Below are 24,358 nucleotides of genomic sequence, written 5' to 3'. Positions count from 1 at the left end.
TATGGTAAATGTGTGAACAGTGTTACTAATTGATTATAACTGATAACAGATTAAATGTGCCTGACATTCTTATACCACACAGTATGTTTAGGTTTTGACTAATAGGGACTTCAGTGGAATAGTCTTAGATATTTCAAGCCTTTGTTTTACTTACACAATGGTGCTCTATTTGTGTTTTTTTTTTTAAGCATCTGAACACTTGTACAACAACATTACATCCAAAGGACTCCAAAACTAATCTGTTAAAACATGCTTGACTCTTAGTTTGGCGCTTAGCTCTGATTTCCCATCTAATGGCTTTAATTTTATTTTCACTTGTTGCTGACTACTTAGATGAAAAACCTTCAGTAATGTTACCAATTATGAAGTGATTCTGCACTGCCTTTGGATTGTGTATGTATTCAGAAACAGTCTTAAAGCTTTTATTTAACCTAATTAAAACAGGGACTTGTGCCACTTGTTCTATAGCAGGGCTGTTGTATAGACTTCCCCTGTTTAAAAAAAATCACTTGCTATGAACTCCGTTCATAGCGTCCTCCTAATGGGTCTTTTCTTTGTATTTGTACAGTGGCTCAGTGAAAGATGTTGCCATGAGTTGATATTGTAACCAATAAACAAGTGCTTTTAACCAGACTCACTGTGGTGTATTTATTTAACAATCTTCCTTCTATCATGGCTATCTTTCCAAGGCAAATGATGCATAGCGGCTAGTGCATGATCCTATAAGTGGCTGAAAAGAGACTTTCCAGCATACATAGAAAAGAATGGAAATATATTTAACTTATGTCTTTAGTCAAAGATGTGACACAAAATAGCACTGCCTCATCCAGGCAGTGAATGTACTCTGGACCTAGCTCAAGTCAATCTTTTTGAACAAAGATCCAATGGGCTGCAGTAGTGATTAGAGCATCTAGATTTCTGCCACTCTTAAAACTGACAGACAATATTGACTTCAGGTTCAATACTGGGCCAGTCCTAAGGGTGCTGTATTACAGCAGTTGAACCTGTACTACTACTTTTTGCTGAAGTATCAGGGGAAATGAAGGAGCTTTGCCATGCTCTTAAAAGATGAGAGCAGAATACATTTATGGGAAAGGCCAATTTCTAAAATAGCCCATGGAAGCACTTAATTTGTACAGAGCCCAACAGCATTCCTTTAGATAAAAGTAACATACGTTACAGTGAGAGAGACAGCTGCTCAGGAGTTAAATGTTCTTTCCTCTTCATTAAAAAATGCACAGTGAACTTGCTTGTTGGGAGCAGCCAGGATTTTTTTTTTTGTAAAGCTTAAAGTTAACAGGAAAACCACAACTCACTCATGCATACCCTTAAATGAATAGGACCTAAATCATGTGTAAGGAGCAGTTATGACATCAGGCAACAAAGGAGCCATACTTTTCTGAAGAACCACACACACACACACACTTTTCCTCCTGTAGATTTTTTAAATTTTATTTTCACTGCTACAATCAAGCCTTCAAGCTTGATGTCTTTTAGCAAAACTATAGGGAACAAGTAAACAGCACTCATGAAGTAAATCAATTTCCACAAAAATGAAGCCTTGAATTATACAGATCTCAAACACTGTAATAAGTCCGTCTGAGCTAAATACTACTGAAAGAACCTTGTACTTTAGGACATGGGTAAAAGATGCAAGGTAGCTGGTGTACTACTTATTAAGGAACCAACTAAACTATGTGTACATATGGATTGTAATAGTTAACATATTGAATTTAGTTTGGCAAGTTAAAGGAACAGTTTTTTCCCCTGCAAATTAAACCAGTTTTTAGTGCCCTAAATTACATTGAGTGAAATTGCCAGGTATTTGATATAGTGAGAAATCTTCATAAGCTAGGCTCCATCAGGGGCCCAAATAAATAGAAAACAGCAAGCCCTTCAGGCAGTGCTCAGACAAAAGCTTTATCCCAAATAATGCAAAAATTCAGCTGAGTCTAGAGCACCTTTATAGCAAGAAAAAGCCTGCTTTTTGTGAAGGCTTGCATACTGCACTTTATACATATTAATTTACTTTGGTTTTCAGTGTTTGATGACTCTGCCATTCTATCACTGAACTACACTTAAATGTTTAAAACTTTCTAAAATAACTAGAAAGAATCAAATTTCCTTAACTATCATTCATGCAAATAAAAATGGCAGATCTGTCTATAAATGAATAAAGGTAGGGTAACTGCAGCCCAGCCTAACTGGTTTTATTTGCATTCAGATAGTCTAAGGTAGCACTTTAGAGATGTTCACCTAGTACTTTGTCATATTTGTTTTATGAATGAAAACAGCATCTAGGCACTGGCTTATTTCTAAAGAACTGGGAACCATTGATACTGATGTGAGAGAGAAGGAAGAACAGATTCTCTCCTTACATAACTCCTGGATGCCAGGAATGTGAGATTTGCCACAAATACTAAAACAAAATACAGGGGATTTTTTTTATTTTAAATCTCCAGAAGAATAAATTCAGTACATCAGTAAATATAAATCACTTTGCTTTGCAAAATTTCTCTTTACCACAGCTTTTAGATCAGTTCATTGCAAAAATGTGAACTGGGCTTTACAGTATCTGACAAGTATAATCAAGGTAATTCTAAAAATCATTTCATCATGTGACTCCACAAGGGAGCAATGTGTCATTGTATGATTTTGTCCCATAGGCCATTACCCAAGGAAGCCATCAATAAAAGGACTCTCTTATTTATTCTGTTGAAGAAAATGCTTTGTAAAAACATCCAGCTCATTTTCAAGGTGAATGGCTTTGTTCCTGTAAAACAAATAAGAGAAGAGTGATCCATCCACCTGTAGTACCAAATAACACCATACTCCAGGCTTTATTTGCATATATCCAAATTCTCATAAGTGCCTTCAGCCTCTTGTTAGCAATGAAATGCAGGACATTCAAAATCTTAGGCAATAACAAGTGCTCTGTCTAGTCAGGGTCTGAGATTGCATTCAGACAAAACCAAAACTCCCCATGCAGCAGCACAAACCCAAAAATCCAGATTCAACTGATTTGGACTTGCATTACTGAGCCCAGTCAGGGGGAAAGAGGTCTCAGCTCAGACTCCAGCCTGAGCAGGAACATCTCCATTATTTTTAGCTCTGAGCCCTGTGTCAGGTGACTCAGGCTCTGAGACTTATTGCAGTTTTGTGGGGTTTGCTTTTTGCAGTGTAGTCACATCATTACCTCTCAGGACAGGCTAGTTCCTTAAGCATTTCACAAGGGCATATGGAATTACTGTGCTAGAAGGGAGTGTGGATTTCTTGTTGCTGGTAGCAAGAAAAAAAAAAAAACCTCACCGTCCTTCGTAGCTCTCACTCTTTTGCTATTGTAAACAGGATCTCACCATTGCTACCATCTTTTGGCAGCCCTGGGTAGATGCAGCATTTTCAATGCCATTCACTTGAGCAGCTCATGTACGGTTAAAAACCACCAACACTGTTTACTCTAGGGGTCCCATAGCTAATGTTGGTTTAGATGAACCTCTTTTAACAGAAGTTTTTAGAAAACAACCCTAGTGGAGCAATGGACTCAGCCTGAGGATGGCACACAGCAAGCCAAGCATTACCCCCAAATGGTTGCTAGGTGAGGAGGCTATAGGGTGCACGGTCAGCTGGCTGGCAGGAGTTGGGGGCCCACCCACCAGGAAGGAATTTACTCTGATCCCAGCAAGAATGTCTATGGTGGAAGCTTTGTACCAAGGATCTGGGAACTCAGGCTCCATTTCTAAGGGGAAAAAAACACTCAGGCAGGGCAATGATAGGCATTGTTGGAGCTTGATAAAATAAAAGAATTCTTGAGAAATCTCTTTTTCCTCGGCAGAGAAACCACCAGGCACATCAACATGAGGATTAAGGATGTTTTAAAAAAAGGATAAAAATAGTAACTCCATTTCTGTTACACAGTTAAACATGTTACCTGGGTGCATACGCTTATTGGTTCTCTGGTTAAACTCTTACACGCCTCATGAGGATGGGTGATATTCTTCTGGATTTCCCCCACATCTCCTCCAAAAACCACACTAGTTAACATAGCTCTAGGGGACAACTGCTGCCATTGCTGTGTGAGGCAAGGCAAGACAGATGTATTACCGTGCATCATCCTGTCCCACAATTTCAAGGCCCAACTCAAGCCAATGGCAAAACTTCCTTCACTGGAGTCAGGATTTTCTCTTTTAAGCAACTGGCTGAGTGGACACAAAAGGATCATTACCTTAGATTCTTTGAGTTACTCTGGATTTTCTCTAACTGATCTATTTCTTTGGACAGCCTAGCAATTTCTTCTTCCAGGTTTTTCTGAGTAATGTCGACTTGCTGGCACAGTCGAGCAAAGGTAGTGGCCATTTCTCTAAAGGAAAACAAGTTTGTAATCACAGTTGTTTACCATACTTTGCATCACACTGCACTTCAGAGTCCACAGGTAGAACAATGCAATCACAACTGCATGAAGAAGAATGAGTAAGGGGATTATCTCTCCCCTCCTCCCCCACCTCAAAAAAATCAACAGAATAAATCAGGCAGAGGAAGGATTCAAACTTGAATCTTCCATATTCCAAGTGAGTGCCTTAGCTGCCAAAGGGGTATCCTGGCAACACACACCAGCTATTGTGTGAGGCAGGCTCTGAGCATGCTTTCTGGATAAGAACAACAGGTGAGACAGGTATGAGAATATCTCACCTGAGAACCCACAGGACCTCTATGTAGCTAATTAGATGTGAGGCAGGATCAAACCTTTAGGTAGCTAAGTTCCTGCCACTAGGCATGTGCAAAGCTGCTGGACTTAAACTCATTCAGATGTTAAGGGCTAAATTCAGAAAGCTACTTAGGTGCTTATCATGGAACACAGAAGGAGAGCCACCAATATTCAAATTGAGCAAGCCAACAGCTTTGATCCTGTCTGCACTTATCTGAGGTTTCTCACTACTTCAAACCCTATTCACCATATTGAATGTTCCTTCCACTGACTCTGATAAAGAACAATTTCTGTTTGGCGCAGTACTACTGAACACACATTCCATAGTTATTAAAAATCAAAAACATTTTGATAGGACAGCACACAAAATTTCCACAACTGTCCCATTAGAACAGTCATGATCACTGAGTGAGGGAAGCAGTCCTTCCAGAACACTATATATAGTTAAACTGGTTTAGGTTCGAAAAGCCAAGCCATCCCGACCCAAGTCTTACAAGATCTTAGTGAAAAGAATATGGCTACAGCTGACCACAAGAACAGAGCCATATTTTCATATTAGTGCAACAAGCTGATGGGCTAAGAAACTGCCTATAGAGACTGAGAATCTAGATCTTCAGATGGATTCAAGTTAGGGGCAAAAATTACCCTGGCAAAACAATGTATAGGCAAAGCTATCAGGCATAAACTAACTATACGATTTCAAATACTAAATAATGAGGCTGTAATACCCTTTGAGTGGTCTCATTTCTTACTGTGTAAATCTCCCATTTATCCAAAAGAAAAATTAACATTTAGAAGTGCATCTTAAATGCAAGATGAAAGGCTTACACATTACACAGGCCAAGTTCAATTTTAGTATAACTTAATCAACTTCATTCCAAATTAGACAATTACACTAGCCGTGAATCTGTCCCACCATCTTTTTTCCATAAGTTTTTTTTATAGTCCAAATCAAACCATCTATGAATGATGGAAAGACAGGCAATGTTTTGATCTCCCAGCAACAGCAGCAAAAAAAAAAAAAAAAAAAAAAAAAAAAAAAAAAAAAAAAAGGACTGTACTAATGAAAATTGCATAATATAAAGTGCTTAGTCACCAGCAAGCTTCCTTAGTGCCTGTTCTTTAAACTAGTCCATTTCCTGCCCAGGATGAGTAAAGAGATTAAAACGGGTCTGGACAAAATGGGGGCCAAATCCGGCCCACCAACCCATCGGATCTGGCCCATGGATGCAATGGGGAGCCCCAGACAGACTTCCTGCTTACCTTGCACTCCTCCCTCTGCCCCCCACACCACTCAGAAAAGTGGCTGTGGCAAGCCTAGGGGAGGGGGAAGTGGTGCTTCATTCTCTGCTCCTGCCCCCAGTACAATCCCATTGGTGTGAATCACCATTCCCCCTCCCCTCAGGATCTTATTCACCAATGCACCTGGCCTCTGCAGGGGCACAGCAGGCAGAGAAACTGCCTGAGAAATGTGCTGGGCAGCTGGCCAGGAGTCACCCAGGTAAGTCTGCTGGCCAGAGCCTGTCTCTGGCATGCTAGCCCTTCCCCCCCCCCCCCAACCCATTGCCACCCCACACAACCCAAACCCTCTGCCCCCCTTCTGAACCCAGACCCCCTCCCAGACCCTACCCTCCAGTCCCGTCCCAGGTCACAATCACTTCCTTCGCCCAAACTCCCTCCCAGTCCTGCACTCCAATACCTTACCCAAAGCTCCCTACTGCACTCAACCTCCATCCCAGACTGCGCACCTCCTCCATCAATATCACGGAAGAGTGCAGCCCTTGACTACTTCCAAAATCTTGGCATACCCCCTCCCTCAAATTATTGCCCACCCCTGGATTAAAAGCACATGAATGAAAGTTAACAAAAGAGCTCAAGAAAAGTGATGATTTTTCTGTGAAACAATATCCATAACATTTCTGCCTCAAAAATAAGCCACACTTCTCAGAAGTTCCCCTCCCACTCCTTTTACAAACATTACCTAAGAATATTCCTTTTTCCCCATGGTGCATAGAATCATTTTCACTCTCTCCCCTACACCCAAAAGGTAATCATGGTGTGTGAGGTTTCAACACTAACAATAAAGTGCAAAACTACTGCAAAGTCATGATAAAAAATGAAAGGGGGATTCTTTGCCATAATAGAATTCGACCTACTTTAAATCTATTTGAAGTTAAGTAGAATTCAAGTGGACCTTTAAATCTTCATACTTAGGCATCCTTTCAATTCTTTATTGTATCTTTCATTGACAAATACATGCATATAAATGGTCACTAATGAATTTCTTGTACAGTAAACCTCCAATTGTTTGGCATGCAGTGGTCCGGCACCAACTGGAACCCGGAAGTGCTCCGGCCAGCCGGACAATTGGAGCTTCCGCATGGCTTCCCCAAGTCCACTGCTGAAACTGACCAGCTGCGGACTTGGGGAAGAGGCGCAAAGCAGAGCAGCTGGGATGCAGCCGGGCGCCAAGCAGGGGGGTGAGGGGCGGCGCTGCGGGACCAACCCGGCAGGACCCCAGCTGTTCTGCCCCAGGGCTTCCCCAAGTCTGCCGCTGGTCAGTTTCAGCAGCAGCAGACTTGGGGAAGCCGCCGGGTTGGTCCCGCAGCACCGCCCCTCCCCAGCATCCAGTTTGCCCCACACCGCGCCGTTCCCTGCCCGACTCCCCCCTCACTCCTGCCACAGCCCCCCTGCCGGAGTACCTCCTGATACTCTGGCATATCTGATAATCCAGCACCCCTGAGTCCCAAAGGTGCTGGATTATCGGAAGTCTGCTGTATTACTGACTACAATGAAAAATATAATACTTACTGTTGCACTTGATGGCTGCAATTTGCACTAGTAAAACTGACAATCATCTGCAATTTTTCAGTAGCATAGTTTACAAACTGCTGTTTAAAGGCTCTCTCTTTTGCTTTAGTTGTCCAGGTTAGTCTCTCATAGACATACAATAATCCATACATACTCAGGGAAAGACAGATGAGTTTCCAGCCTACAGTTCTCCAAACCTGAAAAAGGAGAATCTTTTCATGACCTGAACAAGGTTTGTGACAGTAGGTCTAATCTAGGGAATATATTTTGTCAGAGTATAGTCATAATTAGAAGAGGATAGAAAAGTGTTAGCTTCCCGCTCAAAGTATTTGCTCCCTTTGTATTTTTCTGTCTAACTAGATTACTAAAAACCATGTTTTTCATCCAGGTAGCATTGCAGTACAACACACCTAGCTAAGTAGCTAGATCCTCTTCTGCCTCAGCTTCAGAATAATAACTAGGTTCAGAATACAGAATCTTTATGGCTAGTGATGAAGTAGAAGGCAGAAAGCAAAACTCTCATCAATTCCAAATGGAGCCTGACAAAAATCAAATCATTTCATAATTAAACCAAGCACATTTATCTGGAATAAATATAGGTCCATGCTGTATCTAACCTATATGAGATTATACCAGGTGGGGAATAAGCGGCCCATGAACAAGACATGGTTTCCCAGGGATAGCCCCTGATAGGTCACCATCGCTTTATTTACCTGCATGTTCATAGGTACAACCTCTTGCAGCTCCCACTGGCCATGGATTGCGGTTCCCGGCCAATTCGTGGTGAACAGGATCTGCAAGCGGCCGTACCTGCAGATGCGCAAATAAGTCAAGTCCATGACCTGGCAGACTATATCTGGCTCATGGGCCGCTTAATGCCCATCCCCATGTGGAGTCATACAGGTTAGAGCACAGCAAGACTAATTCCTGGAGCCTTTGTCTATGGATTTAAAAAAAAATGGATATCAAAGATCTTTATTAAACTGATCACTCAGTGTAAATATTTTAAGTTCACAATTTTGTAGTTCCTTACAAAGAAATTCTGCCTCGACTGATTAGTATACAATTCTTTACCATGCTAACTACTAATTGTTGCATTTCACCTGTGACTGCCAGGACTTGTCAAGCTCATGAAAAGAAAGTGCACCTATTGCGCACCTCCTTTGCTCAATCCAACTGTAGGAGAGGATGAAGGTTTCATTAAACTGGTACTTTTGGAAAACAGTTATTTATGAGCCAAGCTGAGGAGGAAGTGTATGGAAGGGAGCATGTCAACTAACAGCCACAGCATGCTCAGATGAACAGGATAAGAAAGAAATTTTGTTCAAAAGCTAAAAAATAAATAAAAGCAGAATTTTCACACAACTGGGTTAAGCAAAACAGATGCAGTGTCCTATAAAGATGAAAATGTTTAAAGGAGAGGCTAGCAAACATTGTTCAGCTGTATCTGCTCAACAAGACTGACTTCACAGCTCTATTTAAATCATGAGTTGAATGGAGCTATGCTGAGTCATGCCATCTGAGGACTAGGCTCATTGCTAACTAGACTGATTCTAACAAGCACCCAGTCCTATGAAGTAGCAATAGCTTGCAGTACCCCCCAAAAAAACAAAACAAAAAAGCAATTGGAACAGTCTCTGCCATGCTTTCAATTATAGTGAAGGTTGCTAATGCTACTTGCCACTCCTCCAATGATGATGATGCTCATAGAGGTCCGTGATGTTAGTGAAGCTAAACTTGTTACCAAAGAAACCATGAGTTCCTCCTGTGATACGTTCTCTGGAGTGACAGCAGGAAAACAGGTGGCAGAGGGGGTGGAGGCTAAAGGACGAGGGATCTAGAAGAGCAGAATAAGGCAAACCGTGATAAGCACAATGGATCTGTAGAGCAAACTGCTTGGTTTTATTATTTATTTTGCTTTCCCATATGCAGGGTTAAAACCTGGACTTTTTTCAAGTAGATAAGACTGTTTGGGAGATTCAGAAACGCTCTTCATTTCTTTCATCCTCAACAGCAGTAATGGCAGCTTAGACAGTTGCTCAACAAATGGATTAGTGAGTTAACAGGAGATGGGCCGTTCCGGAAGATCTTCTCATCCACCCAGATGGGGTGGGACAAAAGGCAAACAACAGACCCAAGCATAATTAAAGATTCTAGTATGCACTGTAGTTAGTTGTTTCATTTCCATTATGCCTCAGCAATTTCTATCCACTCCCCACTATGCTAGCTGCCTCCCGCCCACCGTGCAGTTCTCCCAAGCCCAATCTCCCCTAAAAATAGGCCCATTTGCTCATTGATTTTTTTTTTTGTTAAACTTTGACGCTAGGGCAACATCTTTAGTGGATCCTGAATCCAGATTTCATGGTAACCTCATGATGGGCTGAACCAAAATCCCAGATCGGAACAGCCTCTCAAGCTTTGCAAGAGAGAAGGCGAGAGAGATAACATCTGGAGCTCTATTTTGCAGTTTTGGGGGTCATCGCTACATTTATCGTAACAGCAGGAAACCATAGTTTCTTTCCACTTGTTAGTGCTGATATTTAAAAACTCCATTGCCCCAACTAACTAGCAAATTCATATACTCTGCTTTAATTACGCACAAGCAGTAAATGAAGAGGAGTCCACAAAGTTAGTTACAGACAAACACAACTCAGAGTTCCCAAGAACATACAATAACTGCAGGAAGTACTAGAAAGTTGGTCTGGCGCCATTTCAGCCCTGAATATAACCCAGTAATGACAACCCTCACCCAAACAAGCTTCAGACAAAAGGAACATAAGGAGCAGAAATAAAACATCAAATATTGACCCAATCCATTCTGAAAGAGCCGAGAAGCACTCACCTGTGAGGCAGGATCTGCCAGCCCAAGGAGCACCCTATGAGCATGTTTTGGCCCAAGGAAGCGGTTTACAAGGGCGGTCCACCCCAGGGAGAAACGAAACATGATATCCTCTTGAAAATCGGAACACAGACTGTGACAGTTCAAATCATAACTGAGGTCAAATTTCTTGCATGGGATTAGCATCTGGAGCTGATTCTGGACACCAGAAGGTAATAGTGGCTTCAGATTTTCTAAAAACAAAGTGGATTAACAAAATGTAGTTACCATGCAAAAACTCTTTCATCTTGGGATGGTTAAATGTTGCACTCATTCTGTATTAGGCTTTTTAAATTTCAAATATATAAGCAACAGTATTAACTGAAGCCTAACCTACCAGAGTGTTTACTTAGTAATTTCCATTATAATTAGAGTGCTCAGCCTGTGAATGGCACAGTTTAAACATCATCTGTCTCATTAGGGTCAACTATTAAACACTTCAGCAAAACATCCATCCAGAAAGGTGGTGATAACAAAAAGGGGAAAAAATGATTGGAGATGAACCTCAGATCTTTCTGGTAGGTTCAGTTAAAGTCCTAAAGTCCTGGATGGACAAAGGACAACTTGGCCAACCCTACAAAGTGGGGTAAAAATAAGGAAGAGGGGGCTTCTCAAGATCTCAGGAATAAGTCAGTAAAGGCTTCATATATTTCCTTCATATATTTTCTCATGCCCTAGTAATGAAACTAGGACTCAGTTCAGACTGCAGGGACAGAGGCATTTAAAAAAAGAATCCTGAATTATTACCATAAAGGACAAAAGAGTACAGAAAGGAAACCACACCAAAATGTGAACTTCAGGATAGAATCCTAGTTTGCAGGGAGGGAACTAAGGTAAGGGTTCCATTGCAGTAATATCTGACAATCAAGGCACTGTTTATATTTTAACACAACCATTGCTAATTTGAGTTATTTTACTTATAGTTCCCTCCCTTAAGCTAGCTATACACAGGTTAAAAAGACACAGGACGGAAAGAAAGGTAGTAATCTAGCATGACTTGGGAAGCCCTGTGTTCTAATTTCAGCTCTACCACTAACTGAGTGTGGGACCTCATGCAAAAAACAAAAACAAAAACACTAAATCTCTATATTTCACAGCTTCTTCAACTTGGGATAATTACTCCTACCAAATCTCCCAAATCCCCAATGGGAAAGGACGGGTGCCCAGGAACTTGGAGCTGTAAAGAGTTATCAGATTAAAACCCAGTCAGGGTATGCAATTAGCTAGAGGAAAAAATAAAAGCATGAATTTACTTGGATTAAACACTGTTGGAGGGAAAATACTTCTCCAATATTCATGTGATCAGTGCTTAGCGGGTGAGCTATGACTGGGACTTCTTCAGGTTGCCCCATACAAGCAACAACTGTAAGCAAACAAAGTCCTTTTGGGATTCAGCTGGAGCATGCCCATGTTCAGACTCATATCTGTGCAAAAGTAATGTTACTCTGTAAATATTACCAATCATTTCCTGCTGTGATTGATGCATAGACTGATTGACTTCAGTGGAGCAACGGTCGGCCAGAATCCTTCCCAAACCATCTTCTATGTGCTTGTTGAGCTCCTAATGTTTCATGAAGAAAACATGTCAGCAAACCAGCTACGTTAGAACAATTTTGAGGTGTGGTGAACTCAAGAAATTCCTATAATCCTTGATCGTATTGTTATCCATGGTGGGGAGAAGAAGAGCATAAGATCTCATAAGGTATCCCTCGTCTGTCACCCATTCCCAGACTCTGACAAAAAGACTAGGGACGCCATTCCTACCATCCTGGCTAATAAGCATTGACGGACCCATCCTTTATGAATAGTAGCCCAAAGTCTGTGACTAACACTGAAATGCTGGCTGTTCCCTCTGGGCAGTGCTGTTGCCTGAGTCATGTCCTTCGCCTCCCGCCTTGGTGCTCAGCTGAGTTCTATGCAACTCAGCTGGGCGGCCACGTGAGAGCAAGTGGTGCAAGCAACCGTTTGGGCTCTGTGGTCCCCCGAGTGAGAGGCAGGAGCGGAGGAGAGCTGAGGGGGGGGGGGGGAGGCAGTAGGAGGAGGAGAGAGATATAAAGAGAGAGGGACACAGAGCGAGAGACTGGAGGCTCAGGAGAGAAGACTGACATGGAGGAGAGACCTGAAAATCCCATCTTATGATGGGCTAATTGGCTAGTCCTTTATGAATGCATCTAGTTTTTGAATTCTGTTAAAGTCCTGCTCTTCACAATGTCCTCTAGCAAGGAGTTCCACAGGTTGACCGCGCATTGCATGAAGAAATTCTTCCTTTTGCTTGTTTGTTTTAAACCTGCTACCTATTAATTTGGTGACCTCTAGTGCTTACACTACAAGAACAAGTAAATAAACTTTACCTTTTTCACTTTCTCCACCAGTTACGATTTTATAAACCTCTGTCATATCTCCCCCTCGTCTCCTCTTCCCTAAGCTGAAAATCTCAGATTGACAGACAATATTTCCCTCTAATCCTTTAAAGAATAGGATGAAATTCTCCACAATTTGCTCAAAATTTCTGCAAATTTTCTTTAATACCTGTGAAATGTGTGTGTGTGATGCTTAATAGATGCCCATACAGCTAAAGTTTCCCCAAATTATCAGGAGCCTGAGGATTGCAGTTGACCTCACTTTTAATACAGAGCTTTTTGGTGCAAAGTCTGCTGGTTTGTGCTGGGATTAGGGCAGAATAAATCATGTGGAGAGAGTCATTGTCTACACTAAGGATGTTAAGTTTAGTGTAATTCACTAATCAAACAGTCTGCATTTTTTGCATCAACTATTGGATTAGTCGATAGGGCGGCGCTGCCCCCTTAAAACGCTGCCGCAGCATGCCAAAGGGGGAAGTGCTGCACAGAGTCTGGGATCAGCTGGGGACTCCCCAGCTGACCCTGGGTCCATGCGGCGCTACCACCCTGAAACATCATGGTGACATTTCAAAGGGGCAGCACCGCACAGCTGATCCCAGGCTCTGTGCAGTGCTGCCCCTTTGAAATGCTGTGGCGGCATTTCAAAGCAGCAACACCACATGGAGCCTGGGGTCAGCTGGGGTCTCCGCGTTTCAAAGGGGCAGCACTGCACATTTCAAAGGGGCAGTGCCACCACAGCATTTCAAAGGGGCAGCGCCGCAAGGAGCCCGAGGCAAGCGTTGCACAGATGATCTGCACAGCATGGAGAAGGACCACGCACGCAAGTTCTCATTGTAAACTAACTAGAATTATAAAAGAGGTTGATCTCTGTAGCATTGCAATCATTAAGAAGGCAGCTATAAAACATGTTTCAGTTTTCAATACATCTATTTCAGGGAGCACAGTGCTACTATATTGCTCTGCAAAGTCAGAATTGTCTTGGTCTGACAGCAACCTGCTCACTGGCCTGAACAAAGATAAACCAAGTTCAACGGAGGACATTAAAGTATAAATGCCCTGGGAGCAGTGATGGTAGGTAGAGTGCTCATTCAATCCAAGAAGTGTAGATTATTTGCTCAACAGGAGACTGATCCTGCACTATCGAAGTCAATGGACATTTCAACATGCAGTTCAATGGAAGCATGACCATGGCCTGAGTACAAGACTCATGCTCTTTTTAAAAAGATAGTGTTGGTAGAAATTCCATCAACAAAACCTGGCCTTTTCAAAAATGAAAGTGTCCACGTCATGTTTACGTCAGTGAATGCAGGACTTCGGATAAAAAATTCAATTACAAAAAGTATTCTTAAAGTTGTTAGTAAAATGTTTCATGTACCAAAACCCAGTAAATATACACCAAACAGTAATTAAAAATGTCAGTGACCATTCTGATAAACATTTCAGTTAAAAAAAAATCCCCCTTCAAAATGCTGAAATGGAATCAATTTCAAAATCTTTTGCAACTTTCTCCCCATCATCTGTAGTTACTGTAATTTAATAGCAGAAATAGGGAGAGCAAATCTCCTAAGGAAGAACACCGCCTACACAAAGCATTATACTGTTACTCCTGGGAGAAATCTGTGCCAAAAAATTTAAAATTCTGTAAAATTCAGACATTTTATTTGTCAAAACACCACAATATAATCATATCAGCTTTAAGTATTTGGATAATTTATTTCAAATACCTATCAGCAAGTATGTATGTAACTATACAGACAACAAAAAAAGTTCCCTAGTTATAGAGTTAAAGAAAATCTTATGACAAGCCAGTTCCTGTTATGCTTTTGTCTGGGTATGTCACATATGCCACCTGGACACATTTTGGAATACTTCTGCCCCTCCTAACATTTGCAGCCCTTAACTCCTTCCAACCCAGCCCAGACATCCACACCCCCTACACTCCAGAGCCCAACTGTAAGGCGTCACCCCCAGCCCAGTTACCCACACTCCCTACCACTCTCCAGAGCCTAGCCACAGATTGCTCCTCTACCCCACCCCAGCACAGACACAAGCTCCTGGTACTAGCTTTTACTATGTTGGAATTCTGCACCACTGTGCAATGCAACATTTACAAGATAGAGAGTCAGGCTCTGCTAGGTCCAGCAGCCCCTAGCAGAGTCCAGCAGCACCAATTCTGTGGAGAAAAATTAAAATTTGTGCAGAACATTAGTTCTGCACAAATTCTGTATTGTAAAGTGAAATAGAATGCCCTCAGGAGTATATAGTTCATGAATTATTAAAACTGACATACTAAAAGGTAGAACAAGGAGCCAAGGTGAATGACAAAAATTATATTAATCAAACTACTCATGTACAACTTACACTTTTATACAACTTCAAAACTTGTGAAGAAGGGTGAAAATCAGAATAAAATTCATCAACCAAAACAGAGAGTCGACAAATCTCATCGGTCATTGCAGAAGAAACCTGAAAATGTTAAAATGTAGACACGGCAATAGAAGATTTTTCAGTTTAAAAAAAAAAAACAGTGCAAAGGAGGAAATTATTAAAATGTTAACTGCAACAACTAGATTCAGGTTAAAAACATTTTGCCCATTCTGATGATTAATCAAAAAATGCAAAACAGTTAGCAATCTGCTGTTAAAATCCCTCTTCACAGTAAAAACTTCATGAATTATCTAATTCTCATATAGAATAGGGGGTCACCAACAGTAGTCTCTGACCTTAACTACTTACCCTCCCCTACAGTAAATGTCATCCTTTGAAATGCACTGTCCACATGTATTCCACTTGTGATGCACTTCTGCCCCATGCATGGGAAATCAGAGTCTATGTCAATAGTAGTGGCCAATTGGGACTAGGGATGTTACATTTTGATTAATCAACTAATCGAGTAGCTGACAGAATTTCCATTGACTATTTGATTAATCGATAAGTGGGGGGAGGAACTGGGGCTCTTGCTATCGCTGCTGCTCTTCTGCCTTTTTAAATGCAGTAAGAGCCACCCGTGGTTCTTACTACATTTAAAAGGCAGAAGAGCAGCAGGGACTCAAGCAGTCCCCACTCACCTCCCATTTCGAAGGAAGAGGCACAACAGTTGCTTTAGTCCCCGCTCGTGCCATTTTCCCACTGCACCTCTACTTCCCCTACCCTCCCCACCTGCACCAGCTCCTGCTCTCTCTCCTTGCTGCCTCTCTCTGACAGAGGCAACAAGCGGGGGGAGCAACTAGTCAGGTCACTACTCAACTACCCGATAAGCATATGCTTATCAGATAGTCGACTAGTCACTTAAATCCCTAATTGGGACATTGTCTTCAGCTGTCAGGTGCCATAAGGCAAAGGTGAACTGAGTGAAACTTACTTTCAGTTCCTTCACTGAAACAGCATCCTGTTGACATAGGACTCCACAGTAACAGAAAAGTAGGAAGGTTATGGAAGACACGTGGACAACACATTGTGGAGAAGCTACACTACATTAAAAGCTATGCCTGTGATTCCCCTGCATGCACACATGTACTTATACTAGCTCTCTTCCACTGAGTGTGCATAAATGTAGCAGTGTAGCCGCACTACCACAGGGAGCATGGCAGCAGAGGCAGGGTTTAGACATGCTGAGGCTACATAGGACTGCACAGGTGAACCACCATCAGTTCCTTCTCTACCGTAAAGTCCCACAAAGGAAACTCCAAAGCAGAGGGGAAAGAGATACATCTTGAAGAGCTACAATTATTGTACAGGGTGAGTAACTTTTCCTCCTTCAAGTAGTTTCCCCGATCAGTGTTCCATTTCAGGTGACTTTGGAGCTGAGTCCAAAACTGAAGATAGAAGTGCACTGTTAACTGCTGCATCAGATCTAGCGGCACAGACCAAGGGACGTTGTTTGGGGAAAGCATATATTGAAGACAATGTAGTAGCTGTGGAAATCTCAATTACTGAAATATCCTTAAGTGGGGTCATCAACACTGATTATGACCTTGTACAGTGGGCGAATACCCTATGCGGGAAGTTGAGTATTGGCAGCATTGAGAAGAAACCCTGAAATCATCAATAGCTTTTGGATAGAAACAGTGGATCCTTTAGATCTGTCCACAATAGAGATGGGTTTCCTACCTAGATAGAAGACCAGTGTTCATCTGATGTCTAAGAACAGGTTTACACTACAAGGACAGGTCGATTTAAGCAACACAATTTGAGTTAATAGCGTAACTCAAATCGACATAGCTTAGATCGACTTACTGCAGGGGGGTCAAAACACACACACTCATTGATTCAGCTTACTCATCTCATTCTGCTGGAGTACCGAGTCAACAGGAAAGTGGTTGGCAATCGATTTAGTGGGTCTTTACTAGACGTGCTAAATTGACCACTGGTTGATGCTGCAGCAATCAATCCACCCCATAGCTCAGGGGTGGCCAACCCACTCCGGGCAAAGAGCCAAGATATCAGCGGATCCAGTGTGAAGAGCCAGGGCAAAGTTGGGGGAGGACTGCCCAGGGATGCAGGGGTGGCTTAGGAGCCGTGGGGGGAGAGGCTTCGTGAGCCGCATGCGGTTCATGAGCCACGGCTTGGTCACGGCTGCCATAGTGGATACAAGCGCTAAGGTATGGGCAGAAGCTACATGTCCTGAGTTACGCTGGTGGAGAGTTAAGTGGAATTTGTTTCAGATGAAACTCGAGTGACACCTTAGGTAAGAATTTAGAGCATGGGCATAGGGAAAACTTGTCCTTGAAGAATACAATAAAAGGAGGATCCACTATCAAAGCCCTGATTTCTCCAACTTTTCAAACTAACATAACGGCTATTAAAAACAGTTCATCTTCATGGTTCAGAAAGGAATAGGTCTCCACTGATGCAAATTGGAAGAGACTTCGTGAGACCTCCGAAAACTAGATTAAGATCTTGAACTGGAGTCAGGGCTTTTACTTGAGGAAAAAGTTCCCACAGTCCTTTAATGAACCATACAGTTATACTGTGAGAAAACACTGATAATCTTTTCAGTAAAGAAAAAAAGGCTGATTTCACAGCCAAATTAACTTTGATCATACAATCTGATACAACACTTTGAACAGGTAATCCAGGATAAGCAAAAATGAGGAAGATTCAGGTGCACATTGCTGGTTCTCACTAATAGCTAATTTTTTTCCGCTTCTGATGATAAATACTATGAGCAGATTCTTTTCTGCTGTTTAGCACCTCTACTATACCTTTACAGAATAGAGAAGGCTATCCCTGAGAGCCATCAAGGATCTACACCCAGTGGCTTAGAACTTCCAGGTTGCGATAAAACACTTGCCAGCATCTTGCAAGAGATGAGGGGCACACAGAAAACTGATTGCTAGAGAAGGAGATCAAAACAGGTAAGAGTACCATGCCTCTCTCAGACATGTTGGGACTATTAGGATAATCCCAGCTTCGTCCTACTCACAGGCATTGAAGGAAACCTGCAGTACAAGCCTTTCTTCCAACACCATAGTAATGTGTCTCCCAAGGAATGGAGGTCTACATCCCCTCTTGAACAAGTCAGACAATAACCCCTGTTTGCAAATAGGTCAGCTTCTGGATGTCCCCATGTTTGAAATATATCATCCTGTGTTCATGGGTTCAATTCCCATTCTTAATTCTGAGAGAAATGTCTGTTGAGGACACTGGCTGGTGGTGTTTCACATGTCATGAAGGTACATTGCTGAGATGGGAATGTGATGAACTATGCCCAATTTCCTAACTTTATGAATACACACAGAGTGTTATCTTATTCAGCCTTGCTAGATGATATAAAACCTGTAGGTTACATTGTCCATCACGACAGACCTCCCTCCAAGAGGAGGTAGAAAATGGAGATAGAATGAAAGGAGTCAGAAACGCCTAACAGGTTCATGTGCAGACTAATCTCTTGAGGTGATAGGTCTTGCATTGTAGCAACATCAAGATACACCCCGATCTCAGCAGCGATGCACCTGCCATTACTATGATCACTGGCATCACCTGAAGAAATGGAATGCCGGTGCCAAAACCGCAGTTTTCTTTCCACTAGCTTAAGGAATCTTTCACCTAACAGGGAATAGAAATGTGTCAGATTAAGCTGTGCCTCCTTGATCAGCAGACTGTCCTGAGCCACCCCTCAAAGCAATAAAGGTGTAACCTTACTTGATCTGTGACACAGCACATGCTATCATGGGACTCAGGAGCTGAAGACAGTTCACTTCACTAAGGTTTGAAAGCTCATTTGAACTGTTCTGATAAGGTCTGACAGGATTATGAATCTGTCCAGGGGAACATAGGCTCTGGTGGCCTATGTGGAGTTCACAGAGGACTTCTCAATTGGGGAGCTGGAGTCCTAATTGTAGAAACAAAGACATGGCTTTCTGGACAGATGACAGCACTTCATCAGAGATGAACCCTTGAATAGCTAATCATAGGAGTCTGGGAATACTACAATGGCATCCTGATGAAAATTTGAGACCATCACCAATAAAATTTGAGGACATACTTGAAGCTGAGGACAGTCCAACAGGAAACATCCAATACTGGAAGTGATATTGGCTGATCAAGAAACGCAAATACATTCAGTGAGACACACGTATCGCAATACTGAAATATCCATCTTTTAGAATGAGGGCTGAAAACCAATCCCATGAGATTAAGAGACTAATGAAGAAATTATTGTTGACAGTCATCATTCCAAAGTCTCAAATTTACAAACTTGCTTAGAAGTCTCAGATCTAAAAATCAGTCTCATCCCCCCCCTTTTTCTTTGACATGAGAAAATACCTCGTGTAGAAATCCTTCCCTTTGTTCTGAGCAGGGACAGACTGTGTCAGCCATATACAAAAAAGGAGTCTTATTTCTTGACTTAGTAAGAGCTCATACGAAGAGACCCCCAAAGAGGAGATGGGAAGGGGGGGCAGTATGTAAACTGCATGGGATAGCCTGATGTAAATCTCCCAAACTCATCTGTCTGTATAATTTGCTCCCCTGATTGTCAAAAATGGGAACGCATTTCCATTACCGAGTGGGGAACAGATGAACCCTCGACCACCTTGTCAAAACTGGGCTTTGATAATGAAGTTGCCTGTGCATGTGAATCAGAGGAATTTGTGGTTCTTTTCCTCAGGGACCTGTGGTTCTTTCTAAGAATTCTTGGAGACTACAGAGGGACTTGTCCATGTTCTCTAAAACCAACTTCAGACAAGGGCTGTCAATTAAAAAAAAATTAATTGTGATTAATCAGTTTTTATTGTAGTTTTTATATGGTTTCTAAATTTTCAAATACAGTAAACTTCCAATAATCCAGCACCTTTAGGACCCAGGGGGTGCCGGATTATCAAATATGCCGGACTATCGGAAGAGGGGGCTATGAAGGGTCTGGGGTGGGGTGGGGTGGGGTGGATGCCACCCCAGACCCCTCATAGCCCCCCTTCGATAGTTCAGCTCTGCCCCAGGCGTTCCTGATTCAGTCGCTGCTGGTCAGTTTCAGCAGCAGCTGAATCTGGGACGCCTGCTAGGGTGCTGCCAGGTTCGTCCAGTAGCACCAAACCTCAGCGCTGCGAGACCAACCCAGCAGCACCCCAGCTGGTCTTGGGGACGCCCGAGGCAGAGCAGCTGGGGTGCTGCCGGATTGGTCCCGCAGTGCCAAGGGGCGGCGCTACGGGACCAGCCTGGCAGCACCCCAGCTGCTCTGCCCCGGGCGTCCCCAATTCAACTGCTGCTGAAACTGACCAGAGGCTGATCAGAATCAGCCACTGGTTAGTTTCAGAAGCGGCTGAATCAGGACACCCGGGGCAGAGCAGCTGGGGTGCTTCCGGGTTGGTCCCGTAGCGCCGCCCCTCGGCGCTGCAGGACCAACCCGGCAGCACCCCAGCTGCTCTGCCCCGGGCGTCCAAATCAGCTGCTGCTGAAACAGACCAACGGCCGACTCCAGGAAGCCCGGAGCACAGCTGCTCTGCCCCGGGCTTCCCGGAATCAGCTGCTGGTCTGTTTCAGCTGTGGCTGAATCGGGGACGCCTGGGACAGAGCAGCTGGGGTGCTGACAGGTTGGTCCCGTAGCGCCGCCCCTCAGCGCTGTGGGACCAACCCAGCAGCACCCCTGCTGCTCTGCCCCTGGCTTCCCCGATTCAGCTGCTGGTCAGTTTCAGCAGCGGCTGAATTGGGGAAAGCCGGGCACAGAGCAGCTCCAATTGTCCAGCTGCCCGGAGCACTTCCAGGTTCCCGATGGTGCCGGACCATCATGAGTGCTAGAGCATTGGATGCCAGACCAATGGAGTTTTACTGCACATTGATTTTAATTAAGACCAAATAAAAAGTGTGCAGTACTTACTTTATATATTTAATAGATATCTATGCTGTAAAAAAAAAAAAAAAAAAAAAAAAACCATACTACAGTATTTCAATTCACTTCATACAAGCACTGCAGTGCAATTTCTTAGTCCCGAAGGAGCAACTTACAAATGTAGAATTTTTATATAGAACTGCACTCCAAAATACAACAATGTAAAATTTTAGTGCCTACAAGTCCATTCAGTCGTCCTACTTGTTCAGCCAATCACTAAGACAAACAAGTCTGTTTGTGTGTTTGGGAGATAATGCTGTACAATTATTGTTTAAAATTAAAAAAAAAACCTTGAACAACAGTCCTTTAGCTCCTTAGAGACTAACAAACGTAGCTGCTATACAAATATCTTTAAGACGAACTCTATGAAGGAAAGCCGTAGCGGGTGCCACAGCCCCGTAGAATGAGCTTTCAGTGTCTCTGGTAGTAGTTTGTTGTGTATAGCACAGCAACTTTTTAATGCAAGTAATAATAAGGTTTGAGATTCATTGTGATGAGATAGGTTGACCTCTGCCACATTCTGCAAGTGAGATTAGCAGGTGGTCTGGCTTGCAGAAGGTTTGAGTTCTCTCCAAGTAGAATGCAAGTGATCTTCGTACATCTAGTGAATGAAGCATGGCCTCGCGAGCACTCCGACGTGGCTTGGGGTAGAAAGATGGGAGTATGACTGGCTCGTTTATATGGAAGTTTGAACAAGCCTTTGGGAAGAAGGATGGGTGTGGACATGGCATGACTTTATCCTTGCTGAAGATGGTATATGGTGGAATTGCCATTAGGGCAGCTCTCTCCCCAACTCTGTGGGCCGAGGTGATGGTTAGCAGGAATGTAACTTTAAGCATCATCATTGAGAAAGGAGCAGTTGCTACTGGTTTGAAGGGAGCACAGGTTAGAGTGTCTAAAACTAGCTCCAAGTTCCACGCAGCTAGTGGCAACCTTCATGGAGGATACAAGTTGGAGACCTCTGAGGAACTTCCTTGTGGTAAGATGTGCAAATACTAAAGAACCATCCACTGAGCTATGGAATGCGGTGATCCCTGCTAGATGTACATTCAAACATGCTAGAGCAAACCCTGTTTCTTTTAATTGTAGGATGTAGTCCAAGATGGTGTGCAAAGGTGTAGTACCTGGGTCCAGTTTCTTGGCAGTGCACCAAGATAAGAATCTGTACCACTTTTGTAGGTAAGTGGATACAGTAGATTGCTTCCTAGTATGCAATAAAACATTTCTTACTTTATCCAAACATTAGAATTCATCTTCTTGGAACCAATTATAAGCCAGGCTGTCAACTGTAAAGTATGGGGTTGAGGATGAATTAGAGTCCCGTTTCTGGGTTCGGAGATGGGGATACATGGGACGGTAATAAGGTGATTGCGGAGACAGCTGATAAAGGTAGGGAAATCACATTTGTTGTGCCCAGAATGGGGCTACAAGAATAACTGTTCTCGAAGATCAACAGAGACAGCGCAACTCTGGGAATGATTGGTGTAAGAGGAAAAGCATAAGAGGGCCCCTTCCCCCAGTGGAGGAGAAAGGCATCCCCTAGAGATCCGTGACCTATTCTAGCCCTGGAACAATACTGCTGGCATTTTGTATTCTCATATGAGGCGAAGAGGTCTATGTGTGGACGATCCCAGTGATCGAAAAATGGCTGGAGGATGTGTCAGTGGAGCTCCCATTTGTGGTCTGGTGCAAAATGTCTGGTGAGTGAGTCCGCGAACACATTGTTGACTCCTGGTAAATAGGAAGCTGTCACAGTAATCACACTGCGGATGCACCAGTTCCATAGTCGAATTGCCTCAGCCCACAGGGAGCGAGAACGCTCCTGTCGATTTATATAATACATTGTGGAGATATTGTCGTTAAGGATCCTCACTAGGGTTCCTCGGATGTGCGGCAGAAAATGTTTGCATGCATTTGCCACTGCCGAGTTCCAATATGTTGATGTGCAATGTAGATTTCTCGGTCATCCATAGACCTTGTACAGATATGTCTCCCATACAAGCTCCCCATATGCCATGAGGGAGGCATCGGTAGTAATCAGTGTGGTACGTTGGTCCCGGTGGAATGGGATGCCTGCCAGTAAATTGTTTGGCTCGGTTCACCACTTCAGAGACGTTATGACATCGGTAGGTAGGGACACTTGTCTCCGTACGTCCTGTTTCCTGTGAGAGTAAATGGAGGCAAGCCAAAGTTAAAGACAGCGGAAGTAAAGCCTCGCAGGAGCAACCATGTAAGTTGTAGCTGCCATATGTCCCCTGAGCTGAAGACAGGTAAGTACTGACACACTGAGGCTGTTTGTGAGGGTAAAAACGAGGTCTTGGATTGCTCAGAATCATTGCACTGATAGGTACACCTTTGCTGTGGTTGAATCTAGATGGGCTCCAAGGAACTCTAAGGTTTTTGCAGGTAGAAGCATTGACTTCTGTTCGTTGAGAATGAGGCTTAAAAAAATAGAACGGGTGTCTGGTTATGGATATCATGTATAGAGCGTCAGTCTCTGATGGCCCTTTTATTAGGCAGTTGCCCAGATAAGGAAAAAATCATAATTCACTGGCGACGTAGGTATGCTGCTGCGACAGCGAGTGTCTTGGAAAACACTCTGGACGCCGATGACAGGCTGAAGGGCAGGATGCGGTGCTGATAATGCTCCAATCCAACCACAAAAAAACATAGAAACCGTCTGTGTGCCAGATGTATGGTAATATGAAAGTAGGTGTCCTGCAGGTTGTGGGTCATGAACCAATCTCCTTGTTCCAATGCTGGAATGATGGATGCTAGGGTCATCATCTTGAAGTGTTGCTTCCGTAGGTATCGATTCAATTTGTGAAGCTGTAGGCTAGGTCTCTATCCACTGTCTTTTTTGTTGTGAGAAAGTAGTGGGAATAGAAACCCCTGCCCTTGAACTCTTCTGACACCTTCGCTACTGCTCCGATGTCTAAGAGACAGAGGATTTCCGTTTTGAGTAGATCCTTGTGAGAAGGATGCCTGAAAAGGGACAGGGATGGTGAATAGTGTTAGGAAGGGTATGGTGTAGCCTGACGAGACAATCTCTAGGACCCAGCAATCTGATGTGATGGCAGCCCTTATGTGATGGCAGCATCTTATGATGGTCTCAGTGGATGATGGAAGATTGGAGTAGACTGAGCATGGTGACCGAATAAGGGAAGGTCTTGCAAGCCCTCCATCTGGAAGTCAAACCTGTTGTTTGTTCATGTGCTGGCTGGGGTTACGGTTGTTTGTTTGGTTGAGATCATTGCTTCTGTGGTTACTGCCTTGATCTG

The 24,358-nt window shown here is 43.2% G+C and overlaps 1 protein-coding gene across 4 annotated transcripts in view; it reads right to left on the bottom strand.

Moving 5' to 3' along the window:
• Window positions 1-2,430: 2,430 nt before the first annotated feature.
• MFN1 (mitofusin 1) overlaps window positions 2,431-24,358 on the bottom strand; it is a 61,146-nt gene continuing 39,218 nt past the window's right edge. For 3 of the 4 annotated variants that reach the window (XM_075938022.1, XM_075938019.1, XM_006138501.4), the window contains exons 12-18: window positions 15,113-15,217; window positions 11,850-11,952; window positions 10,356-10,585; window positions 9,195-9,350; window positions 7,514-7,710; window positions 4,223-4,357; window positions 2,431-2,773 (exon numbers count right to left, since the gene is read on the bottom strand). In XM_075938022.1, coding sequence (XP_075794137.1) covers window positions 2,704-2,773; window positions 4,223-4,357; window positions 7,514-7,710; window positions 9,195-9,350; window positions 10,356-10,585; window positions 11,850-11,952; window positions 15,113-15,217 — 996 coding nt within the window. In that variant the 3' untranslated portion in view covers window positions 2,431-2,703. The remainder of the gene's footprint in view (window positions 2,774-4,222; window positions 4,358-7,513; window positions 7,711-9,194; window positions 9,351-10,355; window positions 10,586-11,849; window positions 11,953-15,112; window positions 15,218-24,358) is intronic. The other variant, XM_075938020.1, reaches the window with a different exon arrangement.

This window comes from Pelodiscus sinensis, chromosome 10 (assembly GCF_049634645.1).
Source record: "Pelodiscus sinensis isolate JC-2024 chromosome 10, ASM4963464v1, whole genome shotgun sequence".
NCBI lineage: Eukaryota > Metazoa > Chordata > Testudines > Trionychidae > Pelodiscus > Pelodiscus sinensis.
The sequence above is the reverse complement of the archived record's forward strand: the minus strand, read 5'-3'. Positions and strand labels throughout refer to the sequence as shown.